At 39.9% G+C, this 23,821-nt stretch overlaps 1 protein-coding gene across 1 annotated transcript in view; it reads left to right on the top strand.

Annotated features, from left to right (window-relative positions):
• LOC133619315 (uncharacterized) overlaps positions 1 to 23,821 on the top strand; it is a 329,516-nt gene that overhangs the window by 93 nt on the left and 305,602 nt on the right. Inside the window, exon 1 of the mRNA XM_072915434.1 lies at positions 1 to 206. This exon is cut by the window's left edge and continues 93 nt beyond it. Within this exon, the coding sequence (XP_072771535.1) occupies positions 101 to 206 (106 nt within the window). The 5' untranslated portion in view covers positions 1 to 100. The remainder of the gene's footprint in view (positions 207 to 23,821) is intronic.

The following is a 23,821-nucleotide window of genomic DNA, read 5'->3' as shown; positions in this document are numbered from 1 at the left end:
AGCATCAAATATCAGAAATGTTCGTCTTTTCCAAATACCATGAAAAGGAAGTTGAGTTTGGAGTGGTGGAGTGTTATCTAGATTGAAGACGTGATAGAAGATGGACGACTACTGCTATGCTAAGATGGCGACGTCCGCTAAAAGAGAACATGAAAGAGAATCAACTTCCAGCAAATCACCAACGGAGATAAAGACGAAAGATGAAGGTGAGTGAGTTGAAGTTTTGTCATTTGAAAGCTATTTGAATTTCAAGCCCTTAAAGTCTAAATGAGCCGACCTCGTTGAAGAATGTAAACAAAGCGCCGCCATGATTGTTAGCTTGAAGAAGGCAGTGGAGTTCACATCAGAGGAGATGAAAGAATGCAAAAGTCAAATGAAGAAAGTGGAAGCTAATGATTAGTAAGAAAAGATGTTGGGGAAGAGTAAGAGATGTGCAGTGTGTGAAGAGAAGACATGTCTACATCAACCTGCAGAGGATTGGAGGTAATAAAGAAGAAGATTAATGTAAGGTTTTCATCGGGAAGTTCTCCACAAGTGTCCCAGCTCATCAAGAAGAAGGAAGATACCAAAGCAAATTTAAAGAATTAGCCTTTTTCTATAGCCTATAATATAATCTATACAGTACTGTACCTTACATACTATATACATTGCATAATATGTAGTTAAAACAAATATTTTTATTGCAAAAAGTCGAAATTTCATTCATCAGACATGGACACTTTTTTCTTAATACCTTAATTACAGTAGAACCTAAGTTTTTACCGAATTGTACAAAAACTGAAACAATTTCTCCCAAAAATATAATGTAAATCTAATTAATGTTGTGGAATATGGGAAAAAATATGAATCCCGAAATAGTTCGTTTAACATCTGGGTAACAATGCATATCACAATATAGTATTTTTTTCTTAAAATTATATACATACATACATATATATGTAGGTATGTATGTATGTATGTGTATATATATATATATATATATATATATATATATGTATATATGTATGTATATATATATATATATATATATATATATATATATATATATATATATATATATATACACGTACACACATATATATGTATGTATGTATGGATGTATATATATATATATCTTTATAATATATATCTTATATATATATATATATATATTATATACTGATATTATATAGACTGTATATATGTATATTATACATGTATAATATATACACACACACATATTTATTTATATATATATATATATATATATACATATATATACACACGTACACACATATATATGTATGTATGTATATATGTATATATATATACACGTACACACATATATATGTATGTATGTATATATATATATATATATATATCTATATATCTATATATCTATATATCTTGTATATATATATGTCTTAATAAGATTATCCAAAAAAATAGTGCTTGATACCGTGGTAGAGCGCAATAAAAAATCACAAGACTACTTCATGAAGTAGTCTTGTGATTTTTTCCCATATATATATACATACATACATATATATGTGTGTACGTGTATGTATATATATATATATATATACATACATACATATATATGTGTGTACGTGTGTATGTATGTATGTATATATATATATATATATATATATATATATACATACATACATATATATGTGTGTACGTGTGTATGTATGTATGTGTATATATATATATATATATATATATATATAAATATGTGTGTGTGTGTATATTATACATATATAATATACATGTATACAGTCTATATAATATCAGTATATAATATACATATATACAGTCATGGGCAGCACGGTGGGTTAGTGCAGTGTTCTTCAACCACTGTGCCGCGGCACACTAGTGTGCCGTGGGAGATTATTTAATATCACCTATTTGGGTTAAAAATATTTTTTGCAAACCAGTTATTATAGTCTGCAAATGATGTGTTGTTGTTGAGTGTCGGTGCTGTCTACAGCTCGGCAGAGTAACCTTGTAATACTCTTCCATATCAGTAGGTGGCAGCAGGTAGATAATTGCTTTGTAGATGTCGGGAACAGCGGGAGGCAGCATGCAGGAAAAAAGGTGTCTAATGCTTAAACCAAAAATAAACAAAAGGTGAGTGCCCCTATGAAAAGGCGTGGAAATTTAGGGAAGGCTATGCAAAACGAAACTAAAACTGAACTGGCTACAAAGTAAACCAAAACAGAATGCTGGACGACAGCAAAGACTTACCGTATTTTCCGCACTATAAGGCGCACCGGATTATTAGCCGCACCTTCTATGAATTACATATTTCATAATTTTGTCCACCAATAAGCCGCCCCGGACTATAAGCCGCGCCTACGCTGCGCTAAAGTGAATGTCAAAAAAACGCTGCGCTAAAGTGAATGTCAAAAAAACAGTCAGATAGTTCAGTCAAACTTTAATAATATATTGAAAACCAGCGTTCTAACAACTCTGTCCCAAAATGTACGCAAATGTGCAATCACAAACATAGTAAAATTCAAAATGGTGTAGAGCAATAAATAGCAACATAATGTTGCTCGAACGTTAATGTCACAACACACAAAATAAACATAGCGCTCACCTTCTGAAGTTATTCTTCATTCGTAAATCCTTCGAATTCTTCGTCTTCGGTGTCCGAATTGAAAAGTTGCGCAAGCGTGGGATCCAAAAATGGCCGGCTCCGCCTCGTCGAAGTCATCGGATTCAGTGTCGCTGTTGTTGTGCAGCAGTTCTGTGAATCCTGCCTTCCGGAAAGCTCGGACCACAGTTGTGACCGAAACTATCTGCCCAGGCATTTACGATCCACTGGCAGATGTTGGCGTATGTCGACCGGCGCTATCTGCCCGTCTTAGTGAAGGTGTGTTCGCCTTCGGAGCTGTGTGAAAAAAGCCACCCGGCCTCTTCGCGTAAACTTCCCTTAACCACTCGCTCATCTTTTCTTCATCCATCCATCCCTTCGAGTTAGCTTTTATGATGACGCCGGCTGGAAAGGTCTCTTTTGGCAAGGTCTTCCTTTTGAATATCACCATGAGTGGAAGTTAGCATGGCAAGCTAGAACCACAGTGAAGGATGACTTCTCATTCCCTGTGGTGCGAATATTCACCGTACGTGCTCCCGTTCCACAGTGCAGTTCACAGGAATATCAGTTGCTGAGAAATACGGTAGTAATCCGTGTGCGGATGGAGAGATTGCGTCTTTTTATGAACCGGATCGCTTAGTAGGAGCCATTTTGTGGTCTTTACAGATGTAAACAGGAAATGAAACGTACGGTGATATCCGCGCGTTTTTTCTTCTTCTTCCGGGGGCGGGTAGAAGAAGAAGCGCTTCCTGTTCTATGGGGGCGGGTGCTTTCCTTGGCGGTTGCTTGCGTAGAAGAAGAAGCGCTTCCTGTTCTACCGGGAAAAAAGATGGCGGCTGTTTACCGAAGTTGCGAGACCGAAACTTTATGAAAATTAATCGTAATAAAGCGCACCGGGTTATAAGGCGCACTGTCAGCTTTTGAGAAAAATTGTGGTTTTTAGGTGCGCCTTATAGTGCGGAAAATACGGTATATATATATATATATATATATATATATATATACATACATACATATATATGTGTGTACGTGTGTATGTATGTATGTATATATATATATATATATATATATATATATATATATATACATACATACATATATATGTGTGTACGTGTATATGTATGTATGTATATATATATATATATATATATATATATATAAAAATATGTGTGTGTGTGTATATTATACATATATAATATACATGTATACAGTCTATATAATATCAGTATATAATATACATATATACAGTCATGGGCAGCACGGTGGGTTAGTGCAGTGTTCTTCAACCACTGTGCCGCGGCACACTAGTGTGCCGTGGGAGATTATTTAATATCACCTATTTGGGTTAAAAATATTTTTGCAAACCAGTTATTATAGTCTGCAAATGATGTGTTGTTGTTGAGTGTCGGTGCTGTCTACAGCTCGGCAGAGTAACCTTGTAATACTCTTCCATATCAGTAGGTGGCAGCAGGTAGATAATTGCTTTGTAGATGTCGGGAACAGCGGGAGGCAGCATGCAGGAAAAAAGGTGTCTAATGCTTAAACCAAAAATAAACAAAAGGTGAGTGCCCCTATGAAAAGGCGTGGAAATTTAGGGAAGGCTATGCAAAACGAAACTAAAACTGAACTGGCTACAAAGTAAACCAAAACAGAATGCTGGACGACAGCAAAGACTTACTGTGGAGCAAAGACGTCGTCCACAATGTACATCCCAACATGACATGACAATCAACAATGTCCCCACAAAGAAGGGTAAAAACAACTGAAATATTAAACAAAGTAGATGCGGGAAAATATCGCTCAAAGGAAGACATGAAACTGCTACAGGAAAATACCAAAAAAAGAGAAAAAACTAAAACACTACACATATGAAAATAGCAAATAAGTCAGGGCGTGATGTGACAGTACACCTACTTTGAGACAAGAGCAATAGTGATGCATGCTTGGTTATTCTTTAAAGTCATACCCAACAATTGCGACAGCGACTTTTTACTGTCAACTGTGTTTAGTTTTTTAATGATTTCTGCTGGTGGTGTGCCTCCGGATTTTTTCAACGCAAAAAATGTGCCATGGCTCAAAAAAGGTTGAAAAACACTGGGTTAGTGCATGTGTCTCACAATACGAAGGTCCTGAGTAGTCCTGAGTTCGATCCTGCGCTCGGGATCTTTCTGTATGGAGTTTGCATGTTCTCCCCGTGACTGCGTGGGTTCCCTCCGGGTACTCCGGCTTCCTCCCACCTCCAAAGACATGCACCTGGGGATAGGTTGATTGGCAACACTAATTTGGCCCTAGTGTGTGAATGTGAGTGTGAATGTTGTCTGTCTATCTGTGTTGGCCCTGTGATGAGGTGGCGACTTGTCCAGGGTGTACACCGCCTTCCGCCCGAATGCAGCTGAGATAGGCTCCAGCACCCCTTGCCACCCCAAAAGGGACAAGAGGTAAAAAATGGATGGATGGATATATACAGTCGTGGTCAAAAGTTTGCATACACTTGTAAAGAACATAATGTCATGGCTGTCTTGAGTTTCCAATCATTTCTACAACTCTTATTGTTTTGTGATAGAGTGATTGGAGCACATACTTGTTGGTCACAAAAAACATTCATGAAGTTTGCTTCTTTTATGAATTTATTATGGGTCTACTGAAAATGTGAGCAAAACTGCTGGGGTCAAAAGTATACATACAGCAATGTTAATATTTGCTTACATGTTTCTTGGCAAGTTTCACTGCAATAAGGCGCTTTTGGTAGCCACCCACAAGCTTCTGGCAAGCTTCTGCTTGAATTGTTGACCATTCCTCTTGACAAAATTGGTGGAGTTCAGCTAAATGTGTTAGTTTTCTGATATGGACTTGTTTCTTCAGCATTGTCCACACGTTTAAGTCAAGACTTTGGGAAGGCCATTCTAAAACCTTAAAGGGGAACATTATCACAATTTCAGAATTGTTAAAACCATTAAAAATCAGTTCCCAGTGGCTTATTATATTTTTCGAAGTTTTTTTCAAAATTTTACTCATCATGCAATATCCCTAAAAAATGCTTCAAAGTGCCTGATTTTAACCACCCGTCCATTTTCCTGTGACGTCACATAGTGAAGCCAACACAAACAAACATGGCGGAAAGAACTGCAAGCTATAGCGACATTAGCTCGGATTCAGACTCGGATTTCAGCGGCTTAAGCGATTCAACAGATTACGCATGTATTGAAACGGATGGTTGTAGTGTGGAGGCAGGTAGCGAAAACGAAATTGAAGAAGAAACTGAAGCTATTGAGCCATATCGGTTTGAACCTTATGCAAGCGAAACCGACGAAAACGACACGACAGCCAGCGACACGGGAGAAAGCGAGGACGAATTCGGCGATGGCCTTCTAACCAACGATTGGTATGTGTTTGTTTGGCATTAAAGGAAACTAACAACTATGAACTAGGTTTACAGCATATGAAATACATTTGGCAACAACATGCACTTTGAGAGTACAGACAGCCCAATTTTCATCAATGAGTGTATTCTGTTGACATACCCTCATCCGCGCTCTTTTCCTGAAAGCTGATCTGTCCAGTTTTGGAGTTGATGTCAGCAGGCCAGGGAAGCTAGGGTCGATAGGGGGTTTAGCTCGCTCGTCTGCGGGAACAAACTGCCGCCATTGCTTGCCGTGCTACCGAGGTCCTTTGTCCCTGAATTGCATACACACTCCGGCAGATTCAATGGGGGTCTGGCGGCAGATTTCTTTGACTTTATCGTTGGAAATGCATCTGCTTTGAGTGTCGCAGGCTGACTTTATCGTTGGAAATGCATCTGCTTTGAGTGTCGCAGGATATCCACACATTCTTGCCATCTCTGTCGTAGCATAGCTTTCGTCGGTAAAGTGTGCGGAACAAACGCCCAATTTCTTGCCACTTTCGCATCTTTGGGCCACTGGTGCAACTTGAATCCGTCCCTGTTGGTGTTGTTACACCCTCCGACAACACACCGACGAGGCATGATGTCTCCAAGGTACGGAAAACAGTCGAAAAAACGGAAAATAACAGAGCTGATTTGACTCGGTGTTTGAGAAAATGGCGGATTGCTTCCCGATGTGATGTCACGTTGTGACGTCATCGCTCCGAGAGCGAATAATAGAAAGGCGTTTAATTCGCCAAAATTCACCCATTTAGAGTTCGGAAATCGGTTAAAAAAATATATGGTCTTTTTTCTGCAACATCAAGGTATATATTGACGCTTACATAGGTCTGGTGATAATGTTCCCCTTTAACAAAAAAAGGTGAAATAACTGAAAACATGTTTTATATTCTAGTTTCTTCAAAATAGCCACCCTTTGCTCTGATTACCGTTTTGCACACTCTTGGCATTAAAACAAAGTACATTGCCCAAGAGAACTGGTTTCTCCATCTTTTAAAATGGACTTAAACTCCCCCAAAGTGATCAATTCTGGTAGCCTCGGGTCTTTCTGGATGTCATTCCATGACCAGGGAGCAGCATAACTGAAGGCTTTTTTTTTTTATCAAGTTCTGTGTTGGCTATAGGAACCAACATGTGGAGGACATCCTGGGAGCTTCGGCTGTAATGACTCCAAACTTTTGGCCTGTACTGTATCCGAAATTAAACAAAATCGTCACAACGTTATGACAATTGAAATAAAAACTGCTTTTTGTAACAACATAAATAATACCTAAATAAGTCACTAAAATTCACCAACCATATAAATAAAAGTGCTGAATTTAACACAAACCAAACATTTTTAACCACAACTGATGTGCCGGTTTAGTTAAGAGTTGTGAAAATGTTGTAGCACATTAATTTTGTCATCTGAAAAGGGCAGACATTTTTATGAGGTGATGAGGCACAGCTGGAGAGAAGTGGACTTTCCTGTGAGGGAGATGCAAAAGGTAGAGGGACTTATTTTGCATCAGGCTTAGTAGAGGAGACTGAAATCTTAAAGGGGAACATTATCACAATTTCAGAAGGGTTAAAACCATTAAAAATCAGGTCCCAGTGGCTTATTTTATTTTTCGATTTTTTTTTTCAAACTTTTACCCATCACGCAATATCCCTAAAAAAAGCTTCAAAGTGCCTGATTTTAACCATCGTTATATACACCCATCCATTTTCCTGTGACGTCACATAGTGATGCCAATAAACATAGCGGATAGAACAGCAAGGTAGCGACATTAGCTCGGATTCAGACTCGGATTTCAGCGGCTTAAGCGAAATTGAAGAAGAAACTGAAGCTATTGAGCCATATCGGTTTGAACCGTATGCAAGCGAAACCGACAAACGACACGACAGCCAGCGACACGGGAGAAAGCGAGGACGAATTCGGCGATCGCCTTCTAACCAACGATTGGTATGTGTTTGTTTTTAAGTGTTGTAATGTTTTTAAGCTAAATTATTGGTAAACACAGTTTATGTATAATCATTTACGTAAAACCGCGAGTAATGAATAAAGTTTTCATCAATTAATATATTCTGTAGACATACCCTCATCCGCTCTCTTTTCCTGAAAGCTGATCTGTCCAGTTTTGGAGTTGATGTCAGCAGGCCAGGGAAGCTAGGGTCGATATTCTTCTCTTGATCATCTTCGGTGGCATAAGGGACGGTGTGAGCCAAGACATCCAGGGGGTTTAGCTCGCTCGTCTGCGGGAACAAACGGCCGCCATTGCTTGCCGTGCTACCGAGTCTTTTGTCCCTGAATTGCTCACACACTCCGGCAGATTCAATGGGGGTCTGGCGGCAGATTTCTTTGACTTTATCGTTGGAAATGCATCTGCTTTGAGTGTCGCAGGATATCCACACATTCTTGCCATCTCTGTCGTAGCATAGCTTTCGTCGGTAAAGTGTGCGGAACAAACGTCCAATTTCTTGCCACTTTCGCATCTTTGGGCCACTGGTGCAACTTGAATCCGTCCCTGTTCGTGTTGTTACACCCTCCGACAACACACCGACGAGGCATGATGTCTCCAAGGTACGGAAAACAGTCGAAAAAACGGAAAATAACAGAGCTGATTTGACTCAGTGTTTGAGAAAATGGCGGATTGCTTCCCGATGTGATGTCACGTTGTGACGTCATCACTCCAAGAGCGAATAATAGAAAGGCGTTTAATTCGCCAAAATTCACCCATTTAGAGTTCGGAAATCGGTTAAAAAAATATATGGTCTTTTTTCTGCAACATCAAGGTATATATTGACGCTTACATAGGCCTTTAAAACACCATCGACAATGGAAAAAATTATATAAAAAATAGAAAATCGATGTTGTATGTTTGAAGTTAAACTATCGTGGTACATTTCCATATAAATATACTTTCCAACTGCTAGTTTGTAGTATCCTAATGTCCATTGAAACAGACATTTTCTGGGATTCCAGCCTCACTTGTCCGAGTCTAAGCCAAGTCATGTAAACATTGATCCATCATTCTGGCAAGGCACTAAATCAGTGGTTCTTAACCTGGGTTTGATCGAACCCTAGGGGTTGGGCGAGTCGGCCTCAGGGGTTCGGCGGAGCCTCCGCCGCGGAGGTCAGGACACACCCGACTCATCGTGTAAATAAAAACTTCTCCCTATCGGCGTATTATGGATGCCCCCAAACAATGTTCCCTCTAATTTTCCATATGCGTGGACCTACTCAGTGGCCTAGTGGTTAGAGTGTCCGCCCTGAGATGGGTAGGTTGTGAGTTCAAACCCCGGCCGAGTCATACCAAATACTATAAAAATGAGACCCATTACCTCCCTGCTTGGCACTCAGCATCAAGGGTTGGAATTGGGGGTGTAAATCACCAAAAATGATTCCCGGGCGCTGCACCGCTGCTGCCCACTGCTCCCCACTGCTCCCCCTCACTTCCCAGAGGGTGAACAAGGGTGATGGGTCAAATGCGTAGGACAAATTTCACCACACCTAGTGTGTGACAATCATTAGTACAGGTGTGCACACTGTGGCCACACCAGCAGCACATCTGTCCCAAACCTGACTAAATACCAAGTTACCGTATTTTTCGGATTATAAGTCGCAGTTTTTTTCATAGTTTGGCCGGGGGTGCGACTTATACTCTGGAGCAACTTATGTGTGAAATTATTAACACATTACCGTAAAATATCAAATAATATTATTTAGAAGCGACACCGAGGAAGAAGATTTCATGGGATTTAGCGATTAGGAGTGACAGATTGTTTGGTAAACGTATAGCATGTTCTATATGTTATAGTTATTTGAATGACTCTTACCATACTATGTTACGTTAACATACCAGTTGGTTATTTATGCCTCATATAACGTACACTTATTCAGCCTGTTGTTCACTATTCTTTATTTATTTTAAATTGCCTTTCAAATGTCTATTCTTGGTGTTGGCTTTTATCAAATACATTTCCCCCCAAAATGCGACTTATATATGTTTTTTCCCTTCTTTATTATGCATTTTCAGCCGGTGCGACTTATACTCCGAAAAATACGGTAAATGTTTTATTACTATAATCAAATGACATTTCCATGGGATTATTTTCTAAAATAAGTGTTTTGGCCCACTTACAATGACAGTAACACAACATATTGTTTTTTATGAGCTGTGTACTAGTATTGTATGTCTGGGTGGGGGTTCTGCTTTGGAAATAATTTGTACCCTTTTCCGATATCGCATTTAGTTCCCACTAAAACATTCACATGTTGCACAATGAGATGTAAACATAGGATCATGTGTACATTCCTGTAACTTTCTGTTTGTAAAATATATCTTTATTAGTATTTCTTTAATATAATAACATCATTTCATGATTAATATTTATAAATTAATATTAAATTAAGGAAAAAAAACATTTTATTTTTCACTAAAGAAGGGTTCGGTTAATGCGCATATGAAACTGGTGGGGTTCAGTACCTCCAACAAGGTTAAGAACCACTGCACTAAATGAATGGCCATGAAACACTACACACACACACATACAGTGCATAGAAGAAAGTGTGTATAGCGAGTTCAAGGAGAAACATCTCATGGTTAACGTCTGAGTTCAAGTGTGTTTATGTCCTGCAGACGTCCAGCAGCTGATTGGTCATCCAGAAGAACTTCCCTCTCAGTCAGGCAGGAGCTCCACTTTGAAGCAGGAGACTCCACAACCACCCTGCATTAAAAAGGAAGAGGAGGAACTCTGGATCACTCAGGAGGGAGAGTGTCTTCTAGGACCGCAGAAGGCTGATCTCACCAAGTTGCCTCTGATTGTTGTCTCTGTGGAGATTGAAGAAGATGAAGAGAAACCACAACCAGACAACCTCTTAGCTCCACTATCAGATAGTGAGGCTGAAGACGAGGTTGAAGTAACTTTGAGCAGCGATAAAGACTGTGAAGGTGATATGAGGACTCACACTGACAACAAACACTCTGAATGCTCTGTAAAGGAGACAGTTAAAATATGTTTGAGCTGCTCAGTTTGTGCTAAAAGCTTTACTAAAAAGAACAATTTGACTCAACACATGAGAACACATACAGGAGAGAAACCATTTAAATGTTTAGTTTGTGGTAAAAGCTTTGTTTCCGGGTCAGGTTTGACCAAACACATTATGAAACACTCTGGACAAAAACAATTTAGTTGTTCAGTTTGTGATAAAAGCTTTTATCTGAAGAGCATTTTGACTAAACATGCGATAATACACACAGGAGAAAAGCCATTTAATTGTTCAATTTGTGACAAAAGCTTTTCCCAAAAGAGCAATTTGACTGATCATATGAGAACACACTCAAGGGACAAACCATATAGTTGCTCAGTATGCGGTAAAAACTTCCGTTCCAGATCAGGCTTGACTAAACACACATTGAAACACACTGGACATAAACAATTTAGTTGCTCAGTATGTGGTAAAAGCTTTTATCAAAATAGTATTTTGACTGATCACATGAGAATACATTCAGGAGAGAAACCATTTAGTTGTTCAGTTTGTGGGAAAAGTTTTTCTTTAAAGAGCAACTTGACTCAACACATGGGAACACACACTGGAGAAAAACCCTTTAGTTGTTCCATCTGCGGCAAAAGCTTTACCCAAAAAACACAATTGACCGACCACACGATAACACATACAAGAGAGAAGCCATTTAATTGTTCACTTTGTGGTAAAGGCATTTCTCGAAAGAGCCTAATGACGCGACATATGAGAACACACACAGGAGAAAAAGCATTCATTTGTTCAGTGTGTGGGAAAAGCTTTTCTCAAAAGAACAATTTGACTGATCACATTAGGACACACACAGGAGAAAAACCATTTAATTGCACAGTTTGTGGTAAAAGCTTTTCAAAAAAGAGCGGTCTGACTGAACACGTGAAAAGACACACTGGTGTTAAAAACTTCAATTGTTCAGTTTGTGACAAAAGTTTTGTTTCCAGAGCAGTTTTGAGTCAACACGTAATGACCCACACTGGACATAGACCATTTAGTTGCTCAATTTGTGGCAAAACATTTTCCCTAAAGAGCAATCAGACTCAACACATGAGAACACACACAGGAGAAAAAACATTTTCCTGTTCAGTTTGTGGCAAAAGCTATTTTTCAAGACAGGGCTTAAATCAACACGTAATGAAACACACTGGAGAAAAACCATTCAGTTGTTCAGTTTGCGGTAAAAAATTTCACTATAATGTAGAGGCAGTAAAACACATAAGAACACACAAGGGAAATTAGTCACTCAGCTGTTTAGTTTGCGGTATATTGTTAATGTGTGGCGACAAAGAAACCAAGGACCTCTTCAAAATAAGTTCACTGCTTTTTTTCACACATCTCAGAAGTTGTCATACAAATTGTGATGATCTGGAACGTAACCATGTGTCCTCAAGACCCTATGTCTTCTGTGTATGTGAAATGTTCCCGAATAATAAACTAGATTATGATTGTATTGCTTGGTTACTCCTTTAGCCAAAATAGACCTGATGATTCCAGCTGGGGAGGAATTGTAGTCTTCTTCTGTGTTGATTTTACCGCCTCCAGAATGTTTAACTTTGAACACCAACAACATGAATCGATCTGCCTGAAACTACACCTTCCAGGTCGCCTGGTGTTCATGTTTTGTGTCCACAGACCAACATCAGATTGCTTTAAGTTCCAAGGTACTCTGACAAAACCAGGTTTAATGATGAGTGCCACAGTTCAAAAGAAGCTGAAGGATCATTTGAAGGATTCTTCCTCCAAAGAATCGGGATCGAATTAAATCGAAAATTGTTGTTGATTTACGTACCGGTACTTTTTTTTTTTGTTTGGGTAAACAATGGCTCTGCGATGAGGTGGCGGCTTGTCCAGGGTGTACCCTGCCTTCCGCTCGAATGCAGCTGAGATAGGCTCCAGCACCCCCTGCGACCCCGAAAGCGACAAGCGGTAGGAAATGGATGGATGGAAACAATGTTTTGTCTTTACATTAGAAACTAACTTTTACTAAAACCCCTGTTACACAGGCGAGCACAGCACATATTAGGGCTGGGCGGTATACTGCTATTACAGTTAATCCCGGTAAGTTGTAGAAAGACATATTCATATATATTATTGCCAAAAGTATTTGGCCACCCCTACAAATGGTCAGAATTATGGTGTGGGGTTGTTTTTCAGCAGCTGGGCTTGTCCCCTTAGTTCCAGTGAAAGGAACTTTGAATGCTCCAGGATACCAAAACATTTTGGACAATTCCATGCTCCCAACCTTGTGGGAACAGTTTGGAGCGGGCCCCTTCCTCTTCCAACATGACAAGGTCCATAAAGACATGGATGACAGAGTCATGGGTGAGCTTGACTGGCCTGCACAGAGTCCTGACCTGAACCCGATAGAACAGTGTTTTTCAACCACTGTGCCGCGCGTTAGCTATTGTCTGGTGTGCCGTGGGAAATTATGCAACTCCACCCAATTGGTCCAAAAAATATTTTTTTGCAAATCAATAATTATAATTAGGGATGTCCGATAATGGCTTTTTGCCGATTCCTGATATTTCGATATTGTCCAACTCTTAATGATAATGACCGATGCCGATATCAACCGATACTGATATATACAGTCGTGGAATTAACACATTAGTATGCCTAATTTGGACAACCAGGTATGGTGAAGATAAGGTCCTTTTTAAAAAAATTAATAAAATAAAATAAGATATATAAATTAAAAACATTTTCTTGAATAAAAAAGAAAGTAAAACAATATTAAAAACAGTTACATAAAAACTGTTAATTAATGAAAATGAGTAAAATTAACTGTTAAAGGTTAGTACTATTAGTGGACCAGCAGCACGCACAATCATGTGTGCTTACGGACTGTATCCCTTGCAGACTGTATTGATATATATTGATATATAATGTAGGAACCAGAATATTAATAACAGAAGGAAACAACCCTTTTGTGTGAATGAGTGTAAATGGGGGAGGGAGGTTTTTTGGGTTGGTGCACTAATTGTAAGTGTATCTTGTGTTTTTTATGTTGATTTAATTAAAAAAAAAAAAAAACCCTGATACTGATAATAAAAAAAACGATACTGATAATTTCCGATATTACATTTTAAAGCATTTATTAGCCGATATTATCGGACATTTCTAATTATAATCTGCAAATACTGTGCCGTTCCTTAGTGTCCGTGCTGTGTAGAACTGTGATCCCAATATGCAGACCACAGAGTGCAGGTAAAAAGGTATGTAACGCTTAAACCAAAAATGAACAAAAGGGAAAGGAAAAGGCAATAAAGCATAGGGATGGCTATGTAAAACGACAGTAAAACTGAACTGGCTACAAAGTAAACAGAAACAGAATGCTGGACGACAGCAAAAACTTGCAGCGTGTGGAGCAGAGACGGCGTCCACAAAGTACATCCGTACATGACATGGCAAGCAACAATGTCCACACAAAAAAGAATAGCAACAGCTTAAATAGCCTTGCGTGCTAACACATAGCAGGCGCTCAAAGGAAGACATGAAACTGCGACAGGAAAACACCAAAATAACAGCACAAGACAAGAACTAAAGCACTACACACAGGAAAACACCAACAAACTCAAAATAAGGCACGAGGAGGACCTGGTGGAGTTTCATTTTTTAACGTTTTCTGCTGGTGGTGTGCCTCCGTATTTTTAAATGAAAAAAATGTGCCTTGCCTCAAAAAAGGTTGAAAAACACTGCGATAGAACACCTTTGGGATGAATTAGAACGGAGACTGAGAGCCAGGCCTTCAGTGTGTGACCTCACCAATGCGCCAATGGAAAACTCCTATAAAGACACTCCGCAACCTTGTGGACAGCCTTCCCAGAAGAGTTGAAGCTGTAATAGCTGCAAAAGATGGACCGACATCATATTGAACCCTATGGGTTAGGAATGGGATGGCACTTCAAGTTCATATGTAAATCAAGGCTGGTGGCCAAATACTTTTGGCAATATAGTGTATATTTGAGACAATACCGCCATACCAGTATCTTTGGGTGTAATATTGTTGCGGCGCACCGCAACTGGGGGATTTGGCAGGCACTGTAGCTGAGGAGGGGTCCGGCGTGCACTAAGGGTGCGGCGCCCGTCCGGAGTCACTACCGCGCTTTGCAGACACCTGACCCCCAGTGGCGGGCCGTGCTTTTCCCACCTAGGCCTTCAGTGATGTCCGACTTCAATGATTACCTCTCAAAAAAACATCATTTATGTCACTGTATGACCATTGCTGGAGAAATACTATACAAGAACATATTTACGCCCTACTTAGTGTTGAATCCCATCAACAGTGTACAAAACGGGCTACTTTCTGGCGCATTGTGTCATGATCCGTGGCCTGGATCATGTGTTGTTGTATTCTGTTAGTTTTGGACTCCCTTAGTTCCTGTTTTTGTGCACCCTTGTTTGTTTTTAGTTACCATGGGTGCTTATTGTTGTCTCTGATTGGTGCTCGGGACGCTCACCTGTTTCCCGAGCACTAATCAGAGGGACTATTTAATCCTGCCTTTGCCGGTCAGTCGGCCTGGCTTCATTGTTTGCTTCTTGCCACAGTTACGTGAGTATTCCTTATCTCTAGTCTATGCTAAGTGTTAGCTTTAGCGTCCAGTGCGATCGGCATGTTTTTTCCTCTTGCTTGTTTTCCGTTTTTGGTACTTGTTTGATTTCGACAGATAAATCATGTTCCTACCTGCACGTCCTGTCCGGAGTGGTCCGTCTGCATCCCGGGGGAACGAACCTCGCAGTAAGATGCGACCCAATCATGACACATTAAAAAAAACAATTAAAACGCATCAGCAATTAAAACATATCTTATATATACTGTCAAAATTTAAATTGCCAAAAATATATTAAAAGTGAAAAAAATGAAATATTTGAACTCACAATTTGTAGAACCCATTCGACGCCGTATAAGCCAGTGGTGCCGCTCGTCGTCGGCTGTTTCGAGTGGAAATGGCGAGCATTTCCCCATTTCATTCTCTCACAAGATGTAGTTTCTCTTTAAATATCCTTCTTGAAAATGGTCTTACAAATATATATCTGCCACCTAATCAACGTTTTGTTCTCCTTCTCTGCTATCCCGGTTTGGCATACTTGCCAACCCTCCCGAATTTTCCGGGAGACTCCCGAAATTCAGCGCCTCTCCCGAAAACCTCCCGGGACAAATATTCTCCCGAAAATCTCCCGATTTTCCATGCGGACCTGAGTGAGGACAGCCTTTTTTCATGACGGGAGGACAACAGGGTGACAAGAACTAAATCATCCAGACTAGAGATAAATTGTATTATTATGTTTATTTTACCTAAAGATAAATATATTTATTAATTTAAAAAAAAAGAAAAAAACCTAAATACATTTTTACTATATTTTGTTAAAAACATCAAAATTGATTGTATTTTTATTTGTATTTTTTCTGACTCCTTATTACATCCAGCCATAGAATTATACATTAAAATAAACATATTTGAAATAATTAATTTTAAATGATCATAATAATTCATTTAAAATGACCATATTTAACTATTAAAATAATTGCTTGTTTATCAACAACTTTAGCATTTTATTCATTACATTTTGAAGCTCTCAGAAGCCAAGTTATGTTATATTCCTTAAGATTTATTTATGCAAGTTTGAAGTATCAATTATCTAAACACAGTTTTGTTTGCATATTTTCAGGATGTAGATAAATATAAATAAATAATATGATAAATGGGTTATACTTGTATAGCGCTTTTCTACCTTCAAGGTACTCAAAGCGCTTTGACAGTATTACCACATTCACCCATTCACACACACATTCACACACTGATGGCGGGAGCTGCCATGCGAGGCGCTAACCAGCAGCCATCAGGAGCAAGGGGTGAAGTGTCTTGCCCAAGGACACAACGGACGTGACTAGGATGGTAGAAGGTGGGGATTGAACCCCAGTAACCAGCAAACCTCCGATTGCTGGCACGGCCACTCTACCAACTTCGCCACGCCGTCCCCTATATATATATGTATGAAGTACTTGACTTGGTGAATTCTAGCTGTCAATATACTCCTCCCCTCTTAACCACGCCCCCAACCACGCCTTGCTCCACCCCCGACCACGCCCCCACCCCCCACCTCCCGAAATCGGAGGTCTCAAGGTTGGCAAATATGCGGTTTGGCTACAGCGCAACTCTTCCTCCTTCCTGCTAAATTGCAACTTGTGAATGGATACTCACTGTGGAATGACAAGTGAGTATCCAATCACAGTCTTGTTAACATCAAGCTACCTAGATAGGCTACTGTCAACAACTTGTGATCTGATTGGCTATCGCAACTGTCTATCAACTGTGTGTGTTCTCGAATTAATCCGTCAACGGTCCCGGTGAGTGTCCAATCACAGTGTGTCACGTTCAACGTGAGGCCAGCTAGAAGGCCTTACTGACAACAACTCGCGATCTGATTGGCTATGGCAATTATCTATCAACTGTATGTCCCTGTTCACTTAAAGGCCTACTGAAATGCGATTTTCTTATTTAAACGGGGATAGCAGGTCCATTCTATGTGTCATACTCTATAATTTCGCGATATTGCCATATTTTTGCTGAAAGGATTTAGTAGAGAACATCGACGATAAAGTTCGCAACTTTTGGTCGCTGATAAAAAAGCCTTGCCTGTACCGGAAGTAGCAGACGAGTAGCGTGACGTCAGGTTGTGGAGCTCCTCACATCTGCACATTGTTTACAATCATGGCCACCAGCAGCGAGAGCGATTCGGACCGAGAAAGCGACGATTTCCCCATTAATTTGAGCGAGGATGAAAGATTCGTGGATGAGGAAAGTGAGAGTGAAGGACTAGAGGGCAGTGGGAGCGATTCAGATAGGGAAGATGCTGTGAGAGGCGGGTGGGACCTGATATTCAGCTAAAACAGTAAATAAACACAAGCCATATATATACTCTATTGGCCACAACACAACCAGGCTTATATTTAATATGCCACAAATTAATCCCGCATAACAAACACCTCCCTCCTCCCGTCCATATAACCTGCCAATGCAACTCAAACACCTGCACAACACACTCAATCCCACAGCCCAAAGTACCGTTCACCTCCCCAAAGTTCATACAGCACATATATTTCCCCAAAATCCCCAAAAGTTACGTACGTGAGACTTTTTGAGACTTGTATTAGTAGGTTGCACAGTGAAGTACATATTCCGTACAATTGACCACTAAATGGTAACACCCGAATACGTTTTTCAACTTGTTTAAGTCGGGGTCCACTTAAATTGGTTCATGATACAGATATATACTACCATAAATACTATCATCATAATACAGTCATCACACAAGATAATCATCAGGGTGTATACATTGAATTATTTACGTGACATGCACATAGCGGCACGCACGTACGGGCAAGCGAGCAAATGTTTGGAAGCGTACTCACGGTACCGTGTCTGCGTATCCAACTCAAAGTCCTCCTGGTAAGAGTCTCTGTTGTCCCAGTTCTCCACAGGCCAATGGTAAAGCTTGACTGTCATCTTTCGGGAATGTAAACAATGAAACACCGGCCGTGTTTGTGTTGCTGAAGTCGGCCGCAATACACCGCTTCCCACCTACAGCTTTCTTCTTTGCTGTCTCCATTGTTCATTGAACAAATTGCAAAAGATTCACCAACACAGATGTCCAGAATACTGTGGAATTTTGCGATGAAACAGACGACTTAATAGCTGGCCACCATGCTGTCCCAAAATGTCCTCCACAATCCGTTACGTCACGCGCTGACGTCATCATACCGAGACGCTTTCAGCAGGATATGTCGCGCGAAATTTAAAATTGCACTTTAGTAAACTAACCCGGCCGTATTGGCATGTGTTGCAATGTTAAGATTTCATCATTGATGTATAAACTATCAGACTGCGTGGTCGGTAGTAGTGGCTTTCAGTAGGCCTTTAAAGTGCACGGATGCCCGCATTTTTGATTCTGAAGGCCTCGGGCAGATTTGGTACAGCATGGCAACATAAGCTAGCTGAATTCTGATTGGATACAAACTAAAACTAAGAACAACAGCACTGGAAGGAGCATAATATGACATGAAAAATAAAGAAATTATTTTATCTTTAATTATGATCATTCTTTCTGGTTATGTTAGGCCAGCAGAGAAGTTAAGTTAAAGTTAAGTTAAAGTACCAATGATTGTCACACACTAGGTGTGGTGAAATTTGTCTTCCGCATTAGACCCATCCCCTTGTTCCGCCCCTGGGAGGTGAGGGGAGCAGTGAGCAGCAGCGGTGGCCGCGCCCGGGAATAATTGTTGGCGATTTAACCCCCAATTCCAACCCTTGACGCTGAGTGCCAAGCAGGGAGGTAATGGCTCCCATTTTTATAGTCTTTGGTATGACTCCTAACTCACGACCTACCAATCTCAGGGCGGGCACTCTAACCACGAGGCCACCGAGTAGGTGTCCTTGTGTCAGTGCTGGCCCTGACAGCACACCACTGCTAACCCCTTACCACGTTGGCCTTTGCGCACAGCAGACGTGCCCGCCTCTTTATTAACAAGAGGTAAAACAAGCCGGTGAAGAGATTCAACATGGCAGCCAAAAGCTAACAAAAAAAGCTCAGTTGCTGACATCACACGTCTCTTGGCAACAGACATCACCTTTTAAAGGCACACAAACATACACATGCGCTGTTCTCATAAACTTATCTCAACTGCATATGACATGTATTTAACTTTTTTATTTTATTAAAACATTAATTTATTAAATGTATTAAAGAAAAATGAAATGTCTTGCTGAAATAAGCAGGGGCGTCCATGAAAAAAAACATTGCTTGGATGGCAACATATGTTGCTCCAAGACCTGTATGTACCTTTCAGCATTAATGGTGCCTTCACAGATGTGTAAGTTACCCACGTCTCGGGCACTAATACACCCCCATACCATCACAGATGCTGGCTTTTCAACTTTGCGCCTATAACAGTCCGGATGGTTATTTTTCTCTTTGGTCCGGAGGACACGACGTCCACAGTTTCTAAAAACAATTTGAAATGTGGACTCGTCAGACCACAGAACACTTTTCCACTTGGCATCAGTCCATCTTAGATGAGCTCGGGCCCTGCGGAGCCGGCGGCGTTTCTGGGTGTTGTTGATAAATGGCTTTCACTTTGCATAGGAGAGGTTTAACTTGCACTTACAGATGCAGCGACAAACTGTAGTTACTGACAGTGGTTTTCTCAAGTGTTCCTGAGCCCATGTGGTGATATCCTTTATACACCGATGTCGCTTTTTAATTCAGTACCGCCTGAGGGATCGAAGGTCCGTAATATCATTGCTTATGTGCAGTGATTTCTCCAGATTCTCTGAACCTTTTGATGATATTACAGACCGTAGATGGTGAAATCCCTATAATTCCTTGCAATAGCTCGTTGAGAAATGTTGTTCTTAAACTGTTGGACAATTTGCTCACACATTTGTTTACAAAGTGTTGACCCTCGCCCTATCCTTGTTTGTGAATGACTGAGCATTTCATGGAAGCTGCTTTTATACCCAATCATGGCACCCACCTGTTCCCAATTAGCCTGTTCACCTGTGGGATGTTCCAAATAAAGGGGAACATTATCACCAGACCTATGTAAGCGTCAATATATACCTTGATGTTGCAGAAAAAATACCTTTTTTTTTTTTTACCGATTTCCGAACTCTAAATGGGTGAATTTTGGCAAATTAAACGCCTTTTTAATATTCGCTCTCAGAGCGATGACGTCACAACGTGGCGTCACATCGGGAAGCAATCCGCCATTTTCTCAAACACCGAGTCAAATCAGCTCTGTTATTTTCCGTTTTTTCGACTGTTTTCCGTACCTTGGAGACATCATGCCTCGTCGGTGTGTTGTCGGAGGGTGTAACAACACGAACAGGGACGGATTCAAGTTGCACCAGTGGCCCAAAGATGCGAAAGTGGCAAGAAATTGGACGTTTGTTCCGCACACTTTACCGACGAAAGCTATGCTACGACAGAGATGGCAAGAATGTGTGGATATCCTGCGACACTCAAAGCAGATGCATTTCCAACGATAAAGTCAAAGAAATCTGCCGCCAGACCCCCATTGAATCTGCCGGAGTGTGTGAGCAATTCAGGGACAAAGGACCTCGGTAGCACGGCAAGCAATGGCGGCAGTTTGTTCCCGCAGACGAGCGAGCTAAACCCCCTGGATGTCTTGGCTCACACCGTCCCTTATGCCACCGAAGCTGATCAAGAGAAGAATATCGACCCTAGCTTCCCTGGCCTGCTGACATCAACTCCAAAACTGGACAGATCAGCTTTCAGGAAAAGAGAGCGGATGAGGGTATGTCTACAGAATATATTAATTGATGAAAACTGGGCTGGCCGCACTCTCAAAGTGCATGTTGTTGCCAAATGTATTTCATATGCTGTAAACCTAGTTCATAGTTGTTAGTTTCCTTTAATGCCAAACAAACACATACCAATCGTTGGTTAGAAGGCGATCTCCAAATTCGTCCTCGCTTTCTCCCGTGTCGCTGGCTGTCGTGTCGTTTTCGTCGGTTTCGCTTGCATACGGTTCAAACCGATATGGCTCAATAGCTTCAGTTTCTTCTTCAATTTCGTTTTCGCTACCTGCCTCCACACTACAACCATCCGTTTCAATACATGCGTAATCTGTTGAATCGCTTAAGCCGCTGAAATCCGAGTCTGAATCCGAGCTAATGTCGCTATAGCTTGCTGTTCTTTCCGCCATGTTTGTTTGTGTTGGCTTCACTATGTGACGTCACAGGAAAATGGACGGGTGTGTATAACGATTGTTAAAATCAGGCACTTTGAAGCTTTTTTTAAGGATATTGCGTGATGGGTAAAATTTTGAAAAAAACTTCGAAAAATATAATAAGCCACTGGGAACTGATTTTTAATGGTTTTAACAATTCTGAAATTGTGATAATGTTCCCCTTTAAGTGTTTGATGAGCAGTCTTCAACTTTCTCAGTCTTTTTGCCACTTGTGCCAGCTTTTTTAAAACATGTTGCAGGCATCAAATTCCAAATGAGCTAAAATTTGCAAAAAATAACAAAATTTACCAGTTCGAACGTTAAGTATCTTGTCTTAGCAGTCTATTCAATTGAATATAGGTTGAAAATGATTTGCAAATCATTGTATTCTCTTTTTATTTACCATTTACACAACGTGACAACTTCACTGGTTTTGGGGTTTGTACAATTAGTTTTTAAATGTGTCTTTCAGAACACTGGTAGCAACAGTAATGTGGTGTTGAATTTTAACTAAACACTTTGCTCTTTGTTTAAAATGGAAAAGATGGTTTAAAATTGCGATTCTGCCTAGAAATACCGTATAAAATACTGTATTTTGACTAGGAATACTCTTGTTTGTCCACAATACGCTCTGAGTCCTAAAGCACACTCTGAAATCTTTAAACCAAGTTTTATTTTGAAACAAAACAAGATCATTAAAAAACAGACTTACAATATACTTCATGGAGGAAGAAATATAAAATATTGTTCTGGCTGCTGAAGAGCCATAGTTTTGTTATGTGAGTATTTTAATGTTTATTGTTTTCCATTCTACGGAATTATTTTGGTTTATGTGACGTCATGTGGGTTCACTTCCTGTTGTATGTAGACACGTTATGTATGGATCTTCATATTTACCTTTACTGTATAGTAGTTGTGTTTTAATATCTTGCTTTATGGTATGAATAGTAATAATATTCTGGCAACTACTGAATATATTTTTGTTATGACCACATTTTAAAAATGTGTAAAAGATCATTTTTTATTTTTTATGATCACATTGTTGGCGTTTTGAGTGATTGGTGTTCCTGTGTGGTGTGTTGTGTATCACTTTGATATTGGAATAAAGATGAAGTTTCATACACGTTTAGATTGGCTCATAATGTTTGGATTGTGGCAAGACGTTGGAAACAGCTAGCGATTAGCGCAATAGCTGCTTGATAGCGTTTAGCGGACTAGCTTGCTTCTCCAGAAAATGAGCGGTATTACCTGTTTTACGGTCATTTTCATTTGACACGGTAACATTAACCGTCTGGGATTTTACCCCGGCTTATTGTTAATACTTATAATTGTGTGAATGCTCCAAAACATTCACACATATGGTTTTCTACACCAAAATTCATATATTTATTATTATTATTATTATTTTCCAGATTTTGGCACGCTCTACCTTCCACATCCAAACCGTTCCAACTTCAAACTGTTCAGCCTATTCGAGAATCGCGGGCTTCATCTTGACGAATTCCAAAATTTCCCAGATTTCCCAGAATTCCAAGTTTTCCGGGAAATTTTTCCCATTCAAAATGAATTGGCCATTTTTCAAACTTCCACCGTTTCCACATTTTTCAACCGATTCAAACCATTCCACCTTCAACACATTCCACTCATCCCTGGACATTTGAACTATCTTTTTTCCAAGTTTAAAAAAAATTCCAGGAATTCAGCAGAATTCCTGTTTTTTCAAACCCTTTTTTCTGTCGACTACTCCTTCAACATTTTTCAACCTACTTCAACCGTTCTACCATCAAATCATTCTTCTTAATCAGGACAAAAAACAAAGTTGTTGTTTTTTAACTAGAAAAATTCCCAGTTTTCCCGACATTCCAGGAATTCCGTAATACTATTTCTCAATTAAAAATGTTACTACTTCATCATTTCTCAACCGATTTGAAAAATTCCAACACCAACTCATTCACAATACTCAAAAATATTTAGCGTTTGAAAAAAAAAAAAAAATCCCGCTTTTCCCGAAATTCCCACATTCCCATAAAATTCCCATTGAAAAGAATCCAATCCACTTTATTTATA

Source organism: Nerophis lumbriciformis, linkage group LG20 (assembly GCF_033978685.3).
Source record: "Nerophis lumbriciformis linkage group LG20, RoL_Nlum_v2.1, whole genome shotgun sequence".
Lineage (NCBI taxonomy): Eukaryota > Metazoa > Chordata > Actinopteri > Syngnathiformes > Syngnathidae > Nerophis > Nerophis lumbriciformis.
This window is presented reverse-complemented; position numbering and strand designations above follow the sequence as displayed.